General features: G+C 38.1%; 1 protein-coding gene across 5 annotated transcripts in view; it reads left to right on the forward strand.

The window, feature by feature from the left end:
• Positions 1-17,780, forward strand: part of MAPRE2 (microtubule associated protein RP/EB family member 2) — an 81,013-nt gene that overhangs the window by 45,627 nt on the left and 17,606 nt on the right. For 4 of the 5 annotated variants that reach the window (XM_063299244.1, XM_063299245.1, XM_063299242.1 and 1 more), the window contains one exon: positions 3,845-3,972. The exons of the other annotated variant lie outside the window; for it this stretch is intronic. In XM_063299244.1, the coding sequence (XP_063155314.1) occupies positions 3,852-3,972 (121 nt within the window). In that variant the 5' untranslated portion in view covers positions 3,845-3,851. The remainder of the gene's footprint in view (positions 1-3,844; positions 3,973-17,780) is intronic. 5 annotated transcript variants of the gene reach the window in all.

Consider the following 17,780-nt stretch of genomic DNA (forward strand, 5'->3'; position numbering starts at 1 on the left):
TCTTCTGACTGTTAGTTGGTGTTTGTGGATGCACTCTGCTAGTCTTCTGCCTGTCTGTCCTACATGGTGGCTGTTACAGTCTTTGCACTGTATGTTGTAAATAACTCCTGTTTTTTCTTCTTGGGCTATTGGGTCTTTTGGGTTACTTAATATGTTTTGAAGAGTTTTAGTTGGTTTATGTGCTACGGTGATGTCATGCGGTTGTAACAGTCTGTTGGTGGTTTCTGGGATGTTTCTGATGTATGGCAGTGTTATCCTTTTCATAGCTTCTATTGGTTGGGTTGTAGTGGGTTGGCTGGTGAGGCACTTTTTGATAAAGTTGTTAGTGTTCCGTTAGTATTATGTGGTTAGAAGATGATGTAACTATCACTGTAACTGTCTGGATTCAGACCTAGTGAACAGAGAAACTCTATAGTAAATCTAACTTTCCTATCTGAAATAATGAACAACGTTCAAAATTAAAATTTTTGAATGAATGGTCCATAAAATTCAAAGTTCAACATTCTTGGTGCATTGCTGTTTGTGCTCTTCATGTCACAGTTGGTGATTTGATTTTTAGTTTCTTAACTCTCCTATTATGGGCTGTCCCCTTCCCCAGCCTTTATTTTTAGTTAGTGACTTAGATCTGTTAAAGTAATGAAGAAGAGAAAAGATATTTAGTCATTAACACTGATATCTAAGAATAGCTTTTCCCATTTTTCTCCTAGAACTTGATCTGCTGATCCTATTGTCTCTTAAATTTTGGTTTCAATATATGTTTTCAAAAGCAAGGAAGGATTGCTATGTGAAATTCCAAATTTTTCTTATATAGATAGGTGGTTTAAACAGGTGACCAAAAGATTGGTCAGATTGGTATTGATCCTGATTATTTGTTTTCCAGAGGTCCAGTATGTCACTGGTGTTTTATTGTGTTAAACCAAGTTTATGGGACAACTCACTACAGGAACTAATGGTCACCCCTGACCTTTGGAATAAATTACAATTACACTTGTATTACAATTTATTTTATTCGTTAAAAATGTTTTATCTTACACCAAAGGCTTTAATCATGTATGTACTTCGTTACGTGGGTTTTTGGGCCATAAATAAAAATTATGTATATAGTTGTTTGTATACATTTTAATTATTCTATTTTATCTAAACTTCTGTTCTCCAGTGACTATCTGGGTGAGAATAATGAGAGATGTTATTTGTATCCCAACACACTTAGAGGCATCAGATTGGGGAAGACTGAACTGTACAAATACGGATTGATTGATTGATTGATTGTATTGTATATAAGTTGCACAGATTGCTGAACATGTAATTTCTACTACAGGAGAGTATTTATTTTAAGATACTTTGTCCTTTAAAAGCTTGACATTTTTATCTTGCAAATACAATAGATGGAACAAAGTATCACTTCATCAGTATTTTGATCTGGTAGTATCAAGGGCAGAACAAGATCCAGTGATACATGTTGCTTCTTTGCCTTAGTGCTGGTAGCCTCTGTGTAAGGCATTTCAGTGGGACAAAAAATAAATTCCTGGAAAAGCATCTGGCAAAATTTCAAGTGTTTGCTGCTGCTTACTAGTTCAGTCTAAGGATTTAAGCTTTTCTTACTAGGCAGCATCCTGCTTCTTTCTGCTATGCAGCTTCCTTCTCTTAAAACAGAAAAAATACCCTCCCAACTCCAATGGCACTACTGTATGTTATTCTTGTTGTAGAGGTCATTTTACATAAATCCTTTCTGTTACTAGTTTTTTTTTAAACATGATTGATGGCTTGCTTCCATATTATTTAACTAAATAATATGTAAAAAATAATTTTACATATTATTTAGTTTTACTTTGAAGTGGTTTAAATAAAACCTTTATAATAATGTTACAAACACATGGATTTTGGATTTTAATTGCTTTAATGCTGTTTTTTTAGTCTTCTGTTGTATTCTTTTTGATATTCCCAAAATAAGTTTTCAGTGAATTAAAAAGGGGGGATATAAATTTAAATTCTTAATAAATAAATTCTTTATTCATGTCATAGGCATCATTTTATAGTGCATAGAAATGACGCTCCTTGCTGCATTTTCCTCTGGTAAAACATGATAGCTATCAGCTCATAATATGTATTCAAGAAGAATAAGGCTTGTTTTGTGAAATCTTGATTATTCCCCAAGTTAGTCAAAATACTTGTGACATCTAGTTTACTAAACTGATAATTTACTGCCAAGTATGGTCAGTTATTAAACACAGATACACCAAGTCTATTTTGTATTTGGGAGATGAAGAGTTAATGGTGTAAAGAATTTTACAGAATAAAATAGAGCAACTGATTTCCTTTCTCTCTACTCTGCAGCGTACTGTTAAGTTTTGATTTAAGGATATATACCCAGCTCATATGAAAAACTAATAATTCATGGTATGATTTCCTTCTTTTGGTATAACATTCATACTTTTTCATACTACTTACTGATATAAACAATAATTGATTGATTTTCAGAATTAAGCTATCCTGATAAATTAACAGTTCCCAAATTAACAGATAACCTATTAAAACAAGTTAGTCCATGAATAGGATTCATCCTAAAATCCCATCTGCCTAGTAAGAAAAAGCACATTTGTGTGTGTATGTGTGTGTTTGCGTGTATGTATGAAAGACAGAGAGAAATTATGAGGTATCAGAAAATGTATCTTTGGAAGCGATCAAACATGGTTGAAATCTGATAGCACTGCAGAATTTAATATTTTGTTAATCATATCTGGTATGAGCTGAAGTAAAGCAGTAGGTCTCTGTATGCTGTAGATCTTGCTGAGTCAGCAAGGTAATTAGTTGTGACTAGGATATTTCATTGTTTGCAGTGTAATTAGTAGCTAGATTGAATGACTACCTGAATCTACCTAAATTTATTGGAGTTGTTTGGATATAGTGGCATTGGAAACTAAAGAAATCTTAGTCATTTGTGCTGCATAAATATGAAACAAAAGAGCAAGTTACCTACCCGAGAAAAGGTAAACAATGTAATGTTTGTTGGCAATGATAGTAAATGTAGTCCAACACATTTAGAAAGCATATTGTGGAAGGTTGCTGTACATATATTGATATCAGCTGGGCTTCCAACAGTTGGGAAGATGAAAACTTCAAGAATATATTTCCATGGACACAAAACCTGAGGGAAGTAGGTTTATTGCAAAAAAAAAAAAAAAAAAGCTTTGAAGACATTATGAAAGAATTCTAGTGACTGCTTTGTTTCAAATGCAAATTCTATTTATAATGAAATCAGTTTCAAATTCTTATGGCTTTCTCATACCCATGTAATGCAAAGTTCTCAAAGCTACTATCTTGTTTCAGACTGGGCTTTTTTGCTTTTGGTCATGTGAGAACTTGCTTTCATAATATTTCCATAAGTGTGTTAATAATACATGGTCTTCTGATGGAATTGCATTAGATTATATACACTCTTATATTTGGTATCATCACTGTTGTTTTAGGAGGGACTTCAAGATAAGAATGACTTGAAGATTCTCTCTTGTCAAATAATGGAGACCAGCGTTTATAAAAGTATGCAGTTTCTTTTTTGTTGATGAAAATTTTCATATAACAGTGAGCCCTCCATATGTAATGGGGACTTCAGCTCCTGTAACTAATTCTCTGCCACCTATCTTTGGATGTTAATATCATGCTAGATGGGGATTATAGGAATTACAGACCAGCACATGTGGCATGAGGTTGGAAAAAACTGAAATAGAAGTGAATGTATTTCAGAAATACTGTTTTTTCCATTGTTATGTATGTGTTACATAGATACTGAATTCAGAATGGCAAATGTTCTGGTATCAACCTTATCTATACATATCTGATTTTGCAGTTGGGGAATGGCAGTCAACGTGTATTCTACCTCTATAACCCAAGAAACTATGAGCAGACATGACATCATTGCATGGGTGAATGACATAGTAGCTTTAAACTACACAAAAGTTGAACAACTGTGTTCAGGTAAGATACAATTTTTAATAAAAATTGCATTTATGAATTTTAAATCGTAGCATATTCAAAACATAGTTGAAATTTTTCTTTATATCATTCAGAACTGTGTTACCTTTTCCTAAAATGTTGCTTTCTGAAAAGACTTTATCTTCACAGAAGGTAAGTATCATAGAACTTTTAGAGTGGACTCTTGTAAATTAAAAATTACCTTGTGCGGAGTAGGGGTAGAACCACAGACTTAACCTATTTTCTTTTATAATTGAGTTCTGATGTAGAATATTATATATACAGTATAAATATTCACAATGTACGAAAAGTAAGTCAGCAGTGTGAAGAGATCAGAACACCACAGTAACCTTAACTGGCTTTCAAGCTCACAATTATTATTTTCTTCTGTTTGTAGTTGGTTGGTTAGCTACTGACCATTAGTCTTAATCCAAGGTGGCTCTTTATTTTCCTAATTGTTCTGGATATGCTTGCACGTAGGGAAGTATAAAACTCACTGATCTGAGACAGGAATGTTTTAATAACTCTGGAACATTATATTCCTCCAGACCATGCCAGATCTCCTCCAGACCATGTCATTCTAGAGGCAATTGAGCAATTTCTGGAAGTAGATCTTATGAACTGAAAGCTGTTCATGCTCTGGGTGATGGTCTGACCCTGAATTAGGCCTGCTTTGTCTGGAAGCTGCAAGTCAGGGAGACCACAAAACACTTCCAGTTCAAAATTTGCTTCAAGAAACTGCTGAATTGCTCCTGGAACAGAGGAAAACTGGCATTGCCTAGAGGGGACACAAAATGTTGTTTGGAATATTCCCAAATCTCTGAGCTATGCATACCACCATTGTATAAAATTACCCTTTTACTTCCATAAATTATAAATTTATTCATTTTATTTGTGAGCGATGGTGTGGTGTAGTGGTTAAAGTACTGTACTAGGACACCTGTACTATAGAATTAACATAAACATTAAAGGGAGGCAAGGATACATCCAAGTTTGGCACCTTTAGAATACGAATGGATGAATTTGCATGATTACGGCTGCTTCTATGACGTTTCCATGCGGGTCATGTCTAGATTTGAACTACTTTGGTAATTTAGTTATAACTGTTGTAGACAGCCCTATACTAGCCTGGTTAAGTACATCTCAGAACTCACATAGGCAGAAGACTTTATAATTTTTAAAAGGCTTGAGAGCAACTATAGTAGTTGTGGCAACAATGCTTTTAGGAATGAATGAATGAATGAATATCTAATTGAGCAGCCTGACATGATTAAAGAACAGCATTTAAATCCAGATCATGAATAGCCAATGTATATTGTTTAATGTATATATTATTTAATCTATACTATTGTTTAATTTCATTAATGTATATTGTTTCATCTTTCTTTTTTTTCCTTCCAAAGCAACATATGCTTTTACCCGTTACAATATGTTATTAAAGAGCCATTGTAAGATTTTGATAATAGGAAAATGTGTGATCCTTGACAGATGAATACTAATGTAGGTGCAATATGACTTAATTGCACATGTGCCATAACTTTTAGTATGCTTATCCTATCCATTATAGCTATTGTATGTTAATATGTACAGTCAAAATACTCAGATAATTATCAATAAGTAACAGATAATGCTCAATGAATACTATTTTATTAGTCTGAGGGGAGTTGAGGATTGTGGAAGATAGAGATGATTGTGGCTTTGAAGGGAGGATAATAATGAATATTATAAGGCACTATGCAAGCTGAGACAAGTTTGTGCTTGTGAATATGCTGATAATGCTCTTTAATGTGCTTTTCCACTCTGGAGTTTGAATTTGTTGGTGGATTGACAGTTGACAGGAAATTAGCTGGTTAAAGCTCAGATTTGGCATTTATCTTGATGAATAAGTTGCAGTTAGGACTTCTGTTAATCTACCCCTTATGCCTGAGTGTTTGAGTTAGAAGGTAATTCTGTGTATTAGAAAGGCTTAATCATTTTAATAGGTTGGCTAGAAACTTAGTAAAGTGATGCATCAACTTGTCTTGATCCCATCTGATAATTTGTCCTTTCTGAGTCTCTGCCCATGCTTCTCTGATAAGGATTTCAGGACATCCCAGAAGGGATGTAATATGATTCCTCCATTTTCTTGCAATTCTAATTACATATTGTTTTGCAGTATATATTCATTTAAATTTCTCACGTTCATATTTGTGACTGAGTCTCTTGACTTCTATGTTTACATAGAGATAAGCTTAGACATAAAGTTTAAAGACACGCTTTCCTCAGTCTCTGTGCCTATATCAACCAGCAAATTGAACCAATGCCTATGCTCTTAATATTTCTTGATGATTAAAAAATGTAATTTTTAATAAGTAAACTTTTGGGTAATAATTATGGTGTAGAAACTGCTTTTATGTTTATACTGAGTATAGAACCACCTGTTTGTAGGAAGGATGGGGAGGACAACTTTAGAAACTTTGTAAAATGTAATGTGTGGAATTAAAATAGTAAATATAGTCCTGAGTGGAGCTTGATTCTCAGTAAAAACCTGGATACCTTCACACAGTTTTCATAGGAAGTGGTTTGCCACTGTGTTCTTCTGGGATGTTCTTAATTGGTTCACATGTGAAAGGAATTGGTTCTGGGACCCATGCCCAAATTATTTTAGATGTATTACACTCAGTTATTGAAGTTGTGAAAGTAAAAGTAGCAGCAGAGTATTTGATCCTGAGTAAGGAAGTACAACAGCTTTTTTTACTTATATTATGGGGAAACATTCCAAGTATATGATATGCCTACAAAAAGGAATTGCTTTTGTTAGAAAATGATAACTTATGAATAATGTACAGTTCTCCAGTTGAGAGATTTCTTTGAAAAAATTGTTAGCTTTTTAAGAGTGGTAAGTGAAGAATTGCACGCTAATACGGACTATAAAAATTGGAAGCACCATTAGATTGTTTTATATAAATTGATGACCATCAGTATCTCCATTGGCTTTCCAGTTGTTTGTCATGTTCCCATTCCGATGTTTATGGTTCCTCGTAACGTTTCACATGTCATATCTGCAGTTGCGTGCCTGCCTGGCCACGCTGGTAAATTTCCTTTGTGCTGACTTGTGATCTTCTGGAATGTATGTTTGGGTTATCTCTGCTGTTCAAGGTTACTTTCTCAGGCCGATTCTAACGGTTGCTAGCATCTGGGGGGGTGGTTGCTATGCTAGCCTGAGGGGAGGGTTCGCAACGGGAGCAAGGCTTTTTAAGTTTGTATTTGGCGCGCTTTTGCTCATTCTCAGCTTTCTTCGTACTTTGCATACTATTCATTCAATAAATTAGTTTTCTCTAGTAATTACTGATGAGACTCCTTTTATTGGAATAGGCAATCATTACATAAAGCTGAGAATCTTTAATATCAGTCCGCTAGCATCCATCCAGTTTCCTGTGAGGAGTTTAATTAGCGATGACTGAAACTGCCCCAACCTCAACCACCGGCTCGGGGGAAAGTCAGCTCTCCAGAGGTGGGGAGAAAGAGCCCATGGGACCGCGGAGAGAGGGGACTCCCACGCCAGGGTCGGATGACCTCTCCGAGGCAACGGATTCCAGTCGCGAGACGGAGAAGGCAGTGAAGTCAGTGGTAGTCAAGAAGACGGAGGGACCCTTGTATGGGTCGCCATCAGCCCCAGCCAAGCCGGTGTACTCCTCGCTGTTTCCGACCGTGCAGATCACCAAAAGGACGAGAGCAGTGACATCAATGGAGATGGAGACGGAGAAATCCCAGCAGCTGGAGGCGAGGATGAAATCCATAGAGGATTTGTTGGCAAAGTTAACCTTTACCAGGGACACTCAGAAAAAGGAAAAGACGGGAGGTGAAGAAGGTAGTGACTCTCCTGACACCTCTGCGTCCCCAACCCCCCCTCCCCCAGTAGACAAACAGGGAAAGCAACGGAAATATTGGGGGGGAGGGCCCCCGCCGAGCAGGCCTCCAAAGAAAGCCTCTTTACCTTCCCCAAGTAGGGAGCAGAAGGAGAGAGGATGGAGCCGGGAGGGGGGGAGACGTGTGAAAGTTCGACTGGCAGAGGCTCAAGAAATAGCGCCAGAGGTGCAGGAGGAAATGCCACCACAGCCACGAAAGGCTAAGCACAAAAAGAGACACGATAGCCCAACCCGGGTCCGATATCGAGACTTTAATGTGAAGTTTAATGGGGATCCTACAAAGCTGTCATTTTTTTTGACTAATGCACACAGCTATATGGAAGAGTTTGGGAGCGTGTTTCGTTCTGAGCGGGCTAAGATTAATGCTGTCGCGACCCAACTAGAGGAGAGGGCAGCAGACTGGTTCGTGCGACTGGTTGACATGGACGCTTTGGAGTTGGATTGCTTTGATGATTTCATGTGGGCAATGAAAATGCATTTTGGTGATCCTCTAGCTGAGGAAAAAGCAAAGGTAGCTCTAAGGGAGTTGGTTCAAGGCTCCAGATCAGTGTCGGATTATGCGCTGGAGTTTCAAGCACTCTCCGGCAAAGTAGAGGATTGGTCTGCCACCACCCTTGTAGAGATGTTCAAAGATGGACTAAGACCAGATATACTACGATGGGCAGTTGTACGGGGCGACCCAGCCACGCTGTATGAGTGGATACAATTGGCTGCAAAGGTTGAGCAAGCCCAAGCTAAGTATACTCAAACTAAAAGAGGTCCCAAACAACAAGCGATGGGGAAACCTACAAGGCCAGCAGCTACTGCTAGCAAACCAGTGAGATGGTCGTGGCAAGAAGAAAAAGAAAGCCGTTTTGCCAAAGGATTGTGCCTGCGGTGTGGAAAGGAGGGGCACCTGGCAGCTGCATGTCCCCGCAGGAAACCAGAGGAACGGAGAGACAGATCGGCGGGGAAATCACCAGTGGCACCGAGGAAGCTGAAAGCGACGGTAGCAGAGCTGGTGGAGGATGTGGACTTGTTTTATGGTGGACAAGACGAAAAAGAAGCCTCCCAACTGGCGGAAAACTCCAGCCACCTGCTCTAAAAAGCGCCAAGGAGCAGGTGGAAGAAGAGGGGCGCGATCATGTCTCGGTGAGTGGAAATTTCCCAACATTGACCGTGAGACTTAAGCTCGGTTCACGTACAAAAACTGTGGAACTATGGGCTATGATTGATTCGGGATGCTCACATTCCTTAATGCATCCTGATGTAGTAGCTGCTTTGGAGTTACCCACCTTCCCGTTGAAACGTCCCATGATTTTCACCCAATTGGATGGATCTATATCGGGGGGAAAACCGGTCACCCAGTCTACAGCGTTAGTGGCTTTGCAACTGGGTAGCCACTGGGAAAAGTTGCCCTTTGTGGTTGCACCGGTGGGTGGTCCCTTGGTCATTCTGGGGATGCCTTGGTTTGTTCAACAGAACCCTAGTATAAACTGGGTACACCGAACTGTTACTTTTGCAGATGGGTTCTATAAAGCCCCTCCTGGGGATGATGAGGAGGAGGATAGCAATGTGGGGAGGGCAGCAGTGTCAATGCTGCATACCCTCGCTGTACCATTGGAAGGGCTACTGGACCAATACCAGGACTTTGCCGATGTGTTTGGGGAGAAGGAGGCAGATCGGCTGCCGCCTCATCGGAAAACTGACTGTGCCATTGAAATTCTTCCCAATGCCAAGTTGCCCAGACCAAAGGTATATGCAATGACCCCAAAGGAATTGGCTACCCTTCGTGAATTCATAGACAAAAACTTACAGCGGGGCTTCATAGAACCAGCCAATTCACCAGTGGGTGCTCCAGTACTCTTTAGATCAAAGAAAGACGGAACTTTAAGACTATGCACGGATTTCCGTGGGTTAAACGCAGTCTCCCTATTAAACAAATCTCCCCTCCCGGTCATCAAGGAAATGTTAGCCCGCTTGGCGGGGGGGGGGAAATCTTCTCTAAATTGGACTTAAGGGAGGCGTATTTTCGCATTCGGGAGGGGGATGAATGGAAAACAGCTTTTAATTGTGCATTTGGGGCTTTTCAGTATAAAGTGTTACCGTTTGGATTGGCTGGGGCACCTGGGGTTTTTATGCAATTGATAAATGAGGTCTTGCACGACCACTTGTTCAATGGGGTTTTGGTTTATTTAGATGATGTGTTAATATATTAAAAAACCATGAGGGAACATGTGCAATTGGTTAGGCAAGTGTTAACCAAATTGAGAAATGCTGAATTGTATGCCAAGCTATCCAAATGTGCCTTTAAAACCAGGTTCAAATCCTCTTTTGTTTTTATCAAAAAAAATCCCTGGATGGGACATCTTGAGCTATGCTTGTTTTTTCCCCCCAGTTGTTTTCCTAAAAGGAGAAAAATGGAAGGATAAGAATAGTGAAATCTCACTATGTCTGGCAACCTTGTGAGATTTCAGCCATAATTTAGAATATGTAACTTTAAAAGATGTCTAAAACTAATGCTAACAAACAAATCTGAGAGCCCAAAATTTAAGAACATTCTGCAACCCAGCCTCCAGCAGAATAATAAATACAAAGCCTCTCTTGAGTTAAGCTCAATTCTTGGACAGCCAACAGTTGTGAGAGAGAGCAAAATAAATACTTTTAGACAAATGATCAGTTTTATGAAGGCTGCTCGTTAATGCTGAATGGTAACTTTTCTTTTATCTATGGTTATTAGAACCTGTTGAAAAATACCAGATGACCACTAGTTGGTAGCAGTGAGGCACAGAAACCCTAACTAGTTGTCTCCAGGTTTAGGTTGCTTTCTTTTTTTGAAGTTTGTAGCCGGTTTCAGTCTCTACCTATTCTGCCCAAACTGAAGAATCTCGGACAAGAAATACTACAGTACTACTGCACTGGGTTGCTTTTTGCGCTGCAGCAATGAGTTATTTCAGTCCAGCATGGCTGAAAGGAAATAGGATGGAGGGAGGTGTGAATAGAATCAAAGTAGAGGAAGTCCGTTCAAAGATGGCTTGTGATGCTGATTCAGCCAGCAGTCATTTGAGCTAGGAAATTTGCAAATGCAAGTACCTCTACTTCAAAAGCTCACTTTATTCCTGATTGTAAACATGTACAGTTTACTGCATTATACTGCATTATATTTGGATACTGCCAAATTGAGACCCAGCCAAAGGACAAATAATAGCAAAGAAGAGCCAGGATTGCCGTTATACTCACATGCTTCTCTTAAGTTTCCACAGAATGTTTATATGCCATTTGATACAGGCTCCATTTATATCTTTTCTGCTTTTAGGGCAGTATTTTGGTCTAGCTTGGACTAAAGGGCCAATAACAAACAGTATCTGTTTATATTTGCAGTCTTTCCATGCATATGTAGTAGCATAGGCATCAGTAACAAGCCACAATGATGTCAAAAGGACACGTGTCATTGTGCAAGTGACATGATCATGTAATTTGTGTCAGTTGTATCACAGTGACTGATGCAAGCCTGTAAATCATGTCATTTACATGAAGACATCATGATGCATATGTTATTATTTGTCCTCCCCCCCCCCAGACTTCTAAGTGTAGCAGTTTAACATGAATTATTTTGGAAACCTTTTTATACAAATTTCCATACATAAAATCTTCAAAAGTATTTTCTATATCTTTAATTTTTCATGTACAATTTTAGAAATATGAATTCCTTTTCAGCTGCATTTTTCGGAAACTAATGTTCCTGTTACTTTCTGTAGGTTTTTGACCAGAGACTGATGTACACCGGCATTCTATTGAATTCTTTTGCCCTTGTCATGCTTCAGTTGTTTACGTGTGATCATTGGATTCCTTCCTTTTGAAATCCCTGGTGGATTTCTTTTAAATTCCTGTTTGCAAGAATAACAGTACTTTACTTAGCTTATGCCTTTCTCCATTCTTTGTCCTTCCATGATCCATACCAATATGGCAACCTTTGAGCATATGTAGAGGAAGTATCTTCACTTCATTATATCAGGGTTTCATAAACTGTGATTCTGGAAGTTGAATATTGTGATTACATCCTCTTTTCTCCCCCTAGTTTCTTTTTCTTATTTGAGAAATGACTTTCTCCACGCATTCCGTGGGCGGTGTGGAGCACTTCGAATGTGATAAAGAATGAGGTATGTAGTCCCATATTTTCTCTTCCTGAGCTCCATACAGTCAACTAAAAGTCTCAGTAAAAACTATGTCCACATTTTTGTGGACATATGTATGGTTCACTGTGCGGTCTAGGACCACTTGGGTTTCTAGAATGCATGAAGAGTGGTACTCAAGTACATGCCAAAATGGGTATAGATCCTGTACAGACCTTTCAGCTTAATATGTGGTGGCTGAGAGCGTAAGGAAGGCTCTATGCATTGCTCATTCTCCACCCAGCTATAGTTCTGTATATGTTTAGCTGAACTCTGAAGAAACTTCAGAATTCTACACTATTTTGGACAGTATAGAATTTGGTTTAATGCTAACAAGTATCTGAAGTCAGTGAGTGAGGGAGCCACATGGCCATGGCTTCATAAACCATGATTTATTATATAGTAGAAGAGACAGTTTAGGCTAAATATAGATGTAATATGGACAAAGTACCATATAGATAGGTAGAACTAACCCAAGCTATAGGCTTCAGTTGATGATTTCCTTATGACCTATACATATAGCTAAGCAAGTGCATTAGCCAGATGAAATGCGAGAGATTTTGCTCCAAAATGTTGCACTCTGTTTTGCCCACTCATGAGGCTATTTTAATAGTAAATGAGATTACCAGAACTGTACATGTTGTGGCTTTCCCTTTCAAGTGCAAAAATATATATAGAACTGAACTGTATTTTCTGGAATCCTCACAATTCATTTCCTGTTGAGAACATGCATACACCCAGAATTAAGACTGTTAGGCCTCTTGTATGCATGAAGGATTCCAGCTTTGCAAAAGTGACATTAGTAGAACTGCAGTCTAAAATTAGACATTACAGAACTGAAATCATCTGGCACATTACAGCAGGCTGTCAGAAAGCACAGGGTAACCTGTGCTGCACTCTGGCTGCTTACTGGAGAATATTACACACTCAAGATATACTGTAAGCAGCTTTCCTTCTTCATAATGTTTCACCCAAGCTGTGTTTGCTTATACAGTACCCTAGGTGGCTCCTTGTAAAGAAATAGATGACATCATGCTAGTTAACATTCAGCTTCTATATCTGAGAAGGAGTTACATCTAGTTTTCTAATTTGAGAACAAGATATAAAGTAAATGCAACCCATTGCTGCTAAATAAATACAGATCATAGAGTGGCTCAGTATTTTTCACTGTGAAACACATTGTTTTGGTTCTTAGAAAGAGCAGGATAGATCAGTTGCTTTTGCAGCAAATGGCAAGATAGGATTTCAGTCACAGAACAATATAGGTATTGTACAGAAATTAATTTCTGATAATTGGCCTTTTTCAGAGCCTGCTTTGATGCCCTCCCTTCAGCACTGCTGGGGGGAAGATTTCATGGGACTCCTTATTTAAAGGGACTTTTCTCTTGTGGATCCAGGGAGGTAGAAACTCTTGCCCATGTTCTCATACAGTGTCCTTTTTATGATGCCCCAAGACGTGCTTTGATCTCCCCAATCATCTCTATATTTGAGGGTCATACTGATATTTTTATGTTTATTACTTTTTAAGGGATGCTAACTCTACACTCACAACCAGGTGGCCAAATATCTTCATCAAGTCATACAGTTGCACAGATCTTTTAATTAGATATGTTATTTTGTTGTCTTAGTGTTTTCTTTTTTCCATGATAATGAATTGCTGTACCAAACTATATCTTTTTTCCTGGTCAAAGATCATAATAAAGATAGTAGATTTGATGTGATTTGATTTGATAATTCCTATTTGATGGTTGTTCAAGATTGATACTGTATCTGAGTAGATTGTGAAGCAGAGTCCTAGCATAAAATTAGATCTAGTTGCTTCCCTGCTTTTTGTTTATTTTTTGTAGTAAAGTGGTTTTATTTAATTAGGATTATAGTTTGCAGGAGAGATGCTGCTGAAATGCAGATCACCTTGAATTTCTGGGAGTAGGGATGGGAAGGCCCTTTGACTGGGATCTTGAAAAACATAGCCAGGTAGTAGTAGCATCTATGGATATATCCATATGTATATTAATACAGTTTACCAAAAAAAAGTATTGAGCTTTAGTTATTTATAGGATACATATGGACTAGATTTCATGTTGCTGTAATCTGTTCATACAACTGCTTGACTATCTGACCTCTTTTAGTAATTTATTTATTGTTAATACTTAAAAATTGCCTATATAGTATATCTTCTTCCTGATCACAGTATCTCTGTATTGGAGTAAAGAAGAAAAAAATTAACATGACATTTAAACGAATACATAATCAACATGTATAGTTCAGCAAACACACATATAAAGCAAACTCAAATCTTTGACCTCAAGTAATTTTTATAAATAATGTTTTCTTCCTCCAACTCTGGAAAGCTAGAAATTTATTTATTTAGATTTGTAATGCTGCATTTATAAAATGATGTACAGTTGGTATATGACACCAGAAAAACTTTCTAGAATTTAGAAAGGTACTTCAGATCTATGTTGGAAATATGGAAAACATGAAGAGTCTTTTTATCATGCTTGGTGGACTTGTAAAAAAGATAGAAAATTTGGGGCTCAAATACACAGGGATACAAAGAATTTTAAAGATTTAATTAAATATTAATAGTTGAAACCAGAACTTTTCTTGCTGGGACTAATACACAGACAACAAAAAAAGACTTATGGAAGATTGTTTTTGTATGTGGCAACTGCGGCAAGATTATTATATGCACAAAGATGGAAAGAGTCTGAAATATCCACAGTGGAGGAATGGTTGGTGAAGATGACAGAATTTGCAGAGATGGCAAAATTGACTTGTTTGATCAGGGAAAAGACAACAACTACGTTTGTCAGTGATTGGAAACCATTTATGGACTTTTTGCTGAAAATGGAAAAAAATGAACTTGTGATTTATGGGTTTGGTGATTAAAAAGGGTAGAATAGGGAAAGAAGGGAGCCATGATATAACTTTAGAGTGAGACGATAAAATATAAATGCATTAATAACAGCTGTAAAGAAGATTGGAAGCCACTTCATTATATCTTTTTCTGTCTTTTCTGTCTTCTTTCTTTCTTACTTACCTATCACTTTTCTCTACTTGTTTTTCTTCTTTAAATTTGTACTGTTTTTACTCTGTAAAAAATTCTTCAGTAAAAAAAAAAAAAGATTTGTAAGGCTGCCCAATGCAACAGAGAATTTGGGCAACCCACAAATTAAAAATCAAACCACAGTACATTAAACCAGAAAAAAGATGATAATGGGGGAACAAACATACACCTTAAATAAACCCACACAGTCCAGTCCAGGTGGCCACAAACCCCAACCTGTAATGGTTGCCTATCCCAAACACTCAGACTCACAAGAGGTTACTTAAATGAAATCTGATTTATTAGGGAATTTATGACAGTTACAGAGAAAGCTGAGAATGACTAAAAGCTCACCAAATACAAACTAAAAACCCTCGGCTCCAAACGTAATCCCTCCCCCCACCGGCCATAGCAACCACCCCCCTCCCAGGTGCTGGTAACCGTTTTCCACACATCCTGGGAAAGCAACCTTGAATACATGAGATAACCCAAATACATTCCAACCCAGCAGCCAAGAGGTAAGAGCTCCCTGAAGAGGAATCTTCCTCCCTTCTAAGATCAAACCCGCATCAGGCTAATAACATGCGAAACATTACGATGTACCAAGCACATTGAAACGGTGAACATGACACAACCTATCCTAAAGCTTAGGAAAAAACCAGGTCTTCAAGGCCTTATTATACAATAGCAGGGTCAGATCTTTTTGAACCTGGGGTGGAGAATGCTGTTCCAAAGGGCAGGTTCTGCAATAGAGAAGGCCCACTTCCTAAGCCCTATCATATAACATTGCTTGAGAGATAGGATAGGAAGTGAGCCCATTCTATTGAATTTTGCAAGATGGCAGAAATTATAAGAGAAAGGCAGTTCCACAGATAGCCACGTCCTCTGCCACCTTGAATTGTACCAAGAAGGAGCCCTGTTTGTGCTACTGCATTCTGGACCAGCTTGTAGTTTTCAAGAGCAGCTCATGTAGACTGCATTTTAGTGATCCACTTGCAAAGTGCCTAAGGCATCAATGATTATGAGAAGGAACTCCTTGCCAAGGAAAGGGCACAGTTGGTGCACCAGATGGATGTGGGCAAAGGCCTTCTTGGCCACAGCTGCTACCTACTCTAGAACTAGAAGCTGTGAGTTGAGGAAGACTCACAAATTCTGTACCAGTTCTGTCTGGGGAAGTGTCACCCTATTCTGAAATAGAGATGAAAATCCCTGGTATTGGAATAACCACCTATAGCCACTTGGTCTTTTTTGTCTGGGGAGACATATCTGTTCCTCCCCATTCAGACCCGACAGCCTCTAGAGTCTAGTCACTGGGACGAGACCTTGAAAGCATCACTTGGTTGGCCAGGGTTACAGGTATACAATTGAGTATCCATACTCAGTATTGGTATCCGTACTGATAATACCTGAACCTATTTGATGGATGATTCATATAGATGTGAAATAGAAAGGTTGAGAAAGTTGAGCCCTGTCACATCCAGCAAATTCAGGGCTTCGAGCTCAGCCTCTTTCCTGGTCATCGCCTGGAGAAATGAATCTTCTTTATGTTGCAACTTTTTTTAATAAGAACAGACAAAATGGTGTCAGTGTATTTCTAACAGGATACTGGTGTTTGTCCACTTCTGGGAATTAAAGTGGACTATACCCATCACTGGAGACCATGATTATATTCTGATACCTAGACTATTTATAGGAAATTTCTTGTGATAAATCATCTTTGTCTAGCAGTGTGCATTATTTACAAATTAAACAAACAAACAAATAATTATAGGTTCAGGGAAGTGCAATACCCAAAGGCACCTTACATCTGAGGGGTGACCCTGTGTTCAGCAGTGGGCTTCACATTTGCATCATCTATGAGGATGGCCTCATTAAAAAATCTGATGGCAATCTGCAATTTCTGACAATATGATTATCTGAAGGCATAAAAAGGCAGCTTGGATTTAACCCATTGCTTAAATAGGCATGGATCAACAGTTCAGTACATGTGCTTAACAGTGAGTTTTTTTTTTCCCTAGCTTACCAGGTGTTTCTTTGTGTCATGGTTAGAACATTTGTCTCTGTAATAGCCTGGGTCTGAATAAATCATAGTGAACAATGAAGATGATATGAACCATAGAGGGCTTTAAGGCTAAATAATTCTTGTAATTAGTCTTGTTTATATATTCTTTTATTCAGTAAGTTCATTCAGTAACGTAACTTGTACAGGAATGGCTCTAACACTAATCAAACATGTTTTCCCTACTTCCTTTTTCTAATTTTCCACCACAGTGTTTGATGCAATGTCTGTTGAAACACAATTGCAAGGTTTCAGTTGGTCTAGGATTGGCCTAATTTAAATACATCCCTCCTGTGGATTTTTTTATATTTATATTTTAGTCCTGTGGCCTTTTCCCTTGTACTCCATGGTTACTATACTTGTACTCCAAGTTACCTTTTGGACACATTTGATGCATAATAATGAATTCAGAATTTGCCATACAACATTTTAAAGCAAAAATATTTTTTAAAACCCTACTGGATATTTTAATTGCATAAATCAAAGATTGAAGACCTATGATTGTCCAGATGTTGCTGAAGTACTGTTCTTAGTCTGGCTATACTGGCTAGGGATGCTGAAAAACTATAGAAACATCTGGTCAAATGCTTCTCAGCCCTGAAATACATGATTAGTTCATGTTCTCAATATTGTAGTGATAAGAT

This window comes from Candoia aspera, chromosome 3, assembly GCF_035149785.1.
Source record: "Candoia aspera isolate rCanAsp1 chromosome 3, rCanAsp1.hap2, whole genome shotgun sequence".
Taxonomy (NCBI): Eukaryota; Metazoa; Chordata; class Lepidosauria; order Squamata; family Boidae; genus Candoia; species Candoia aspera.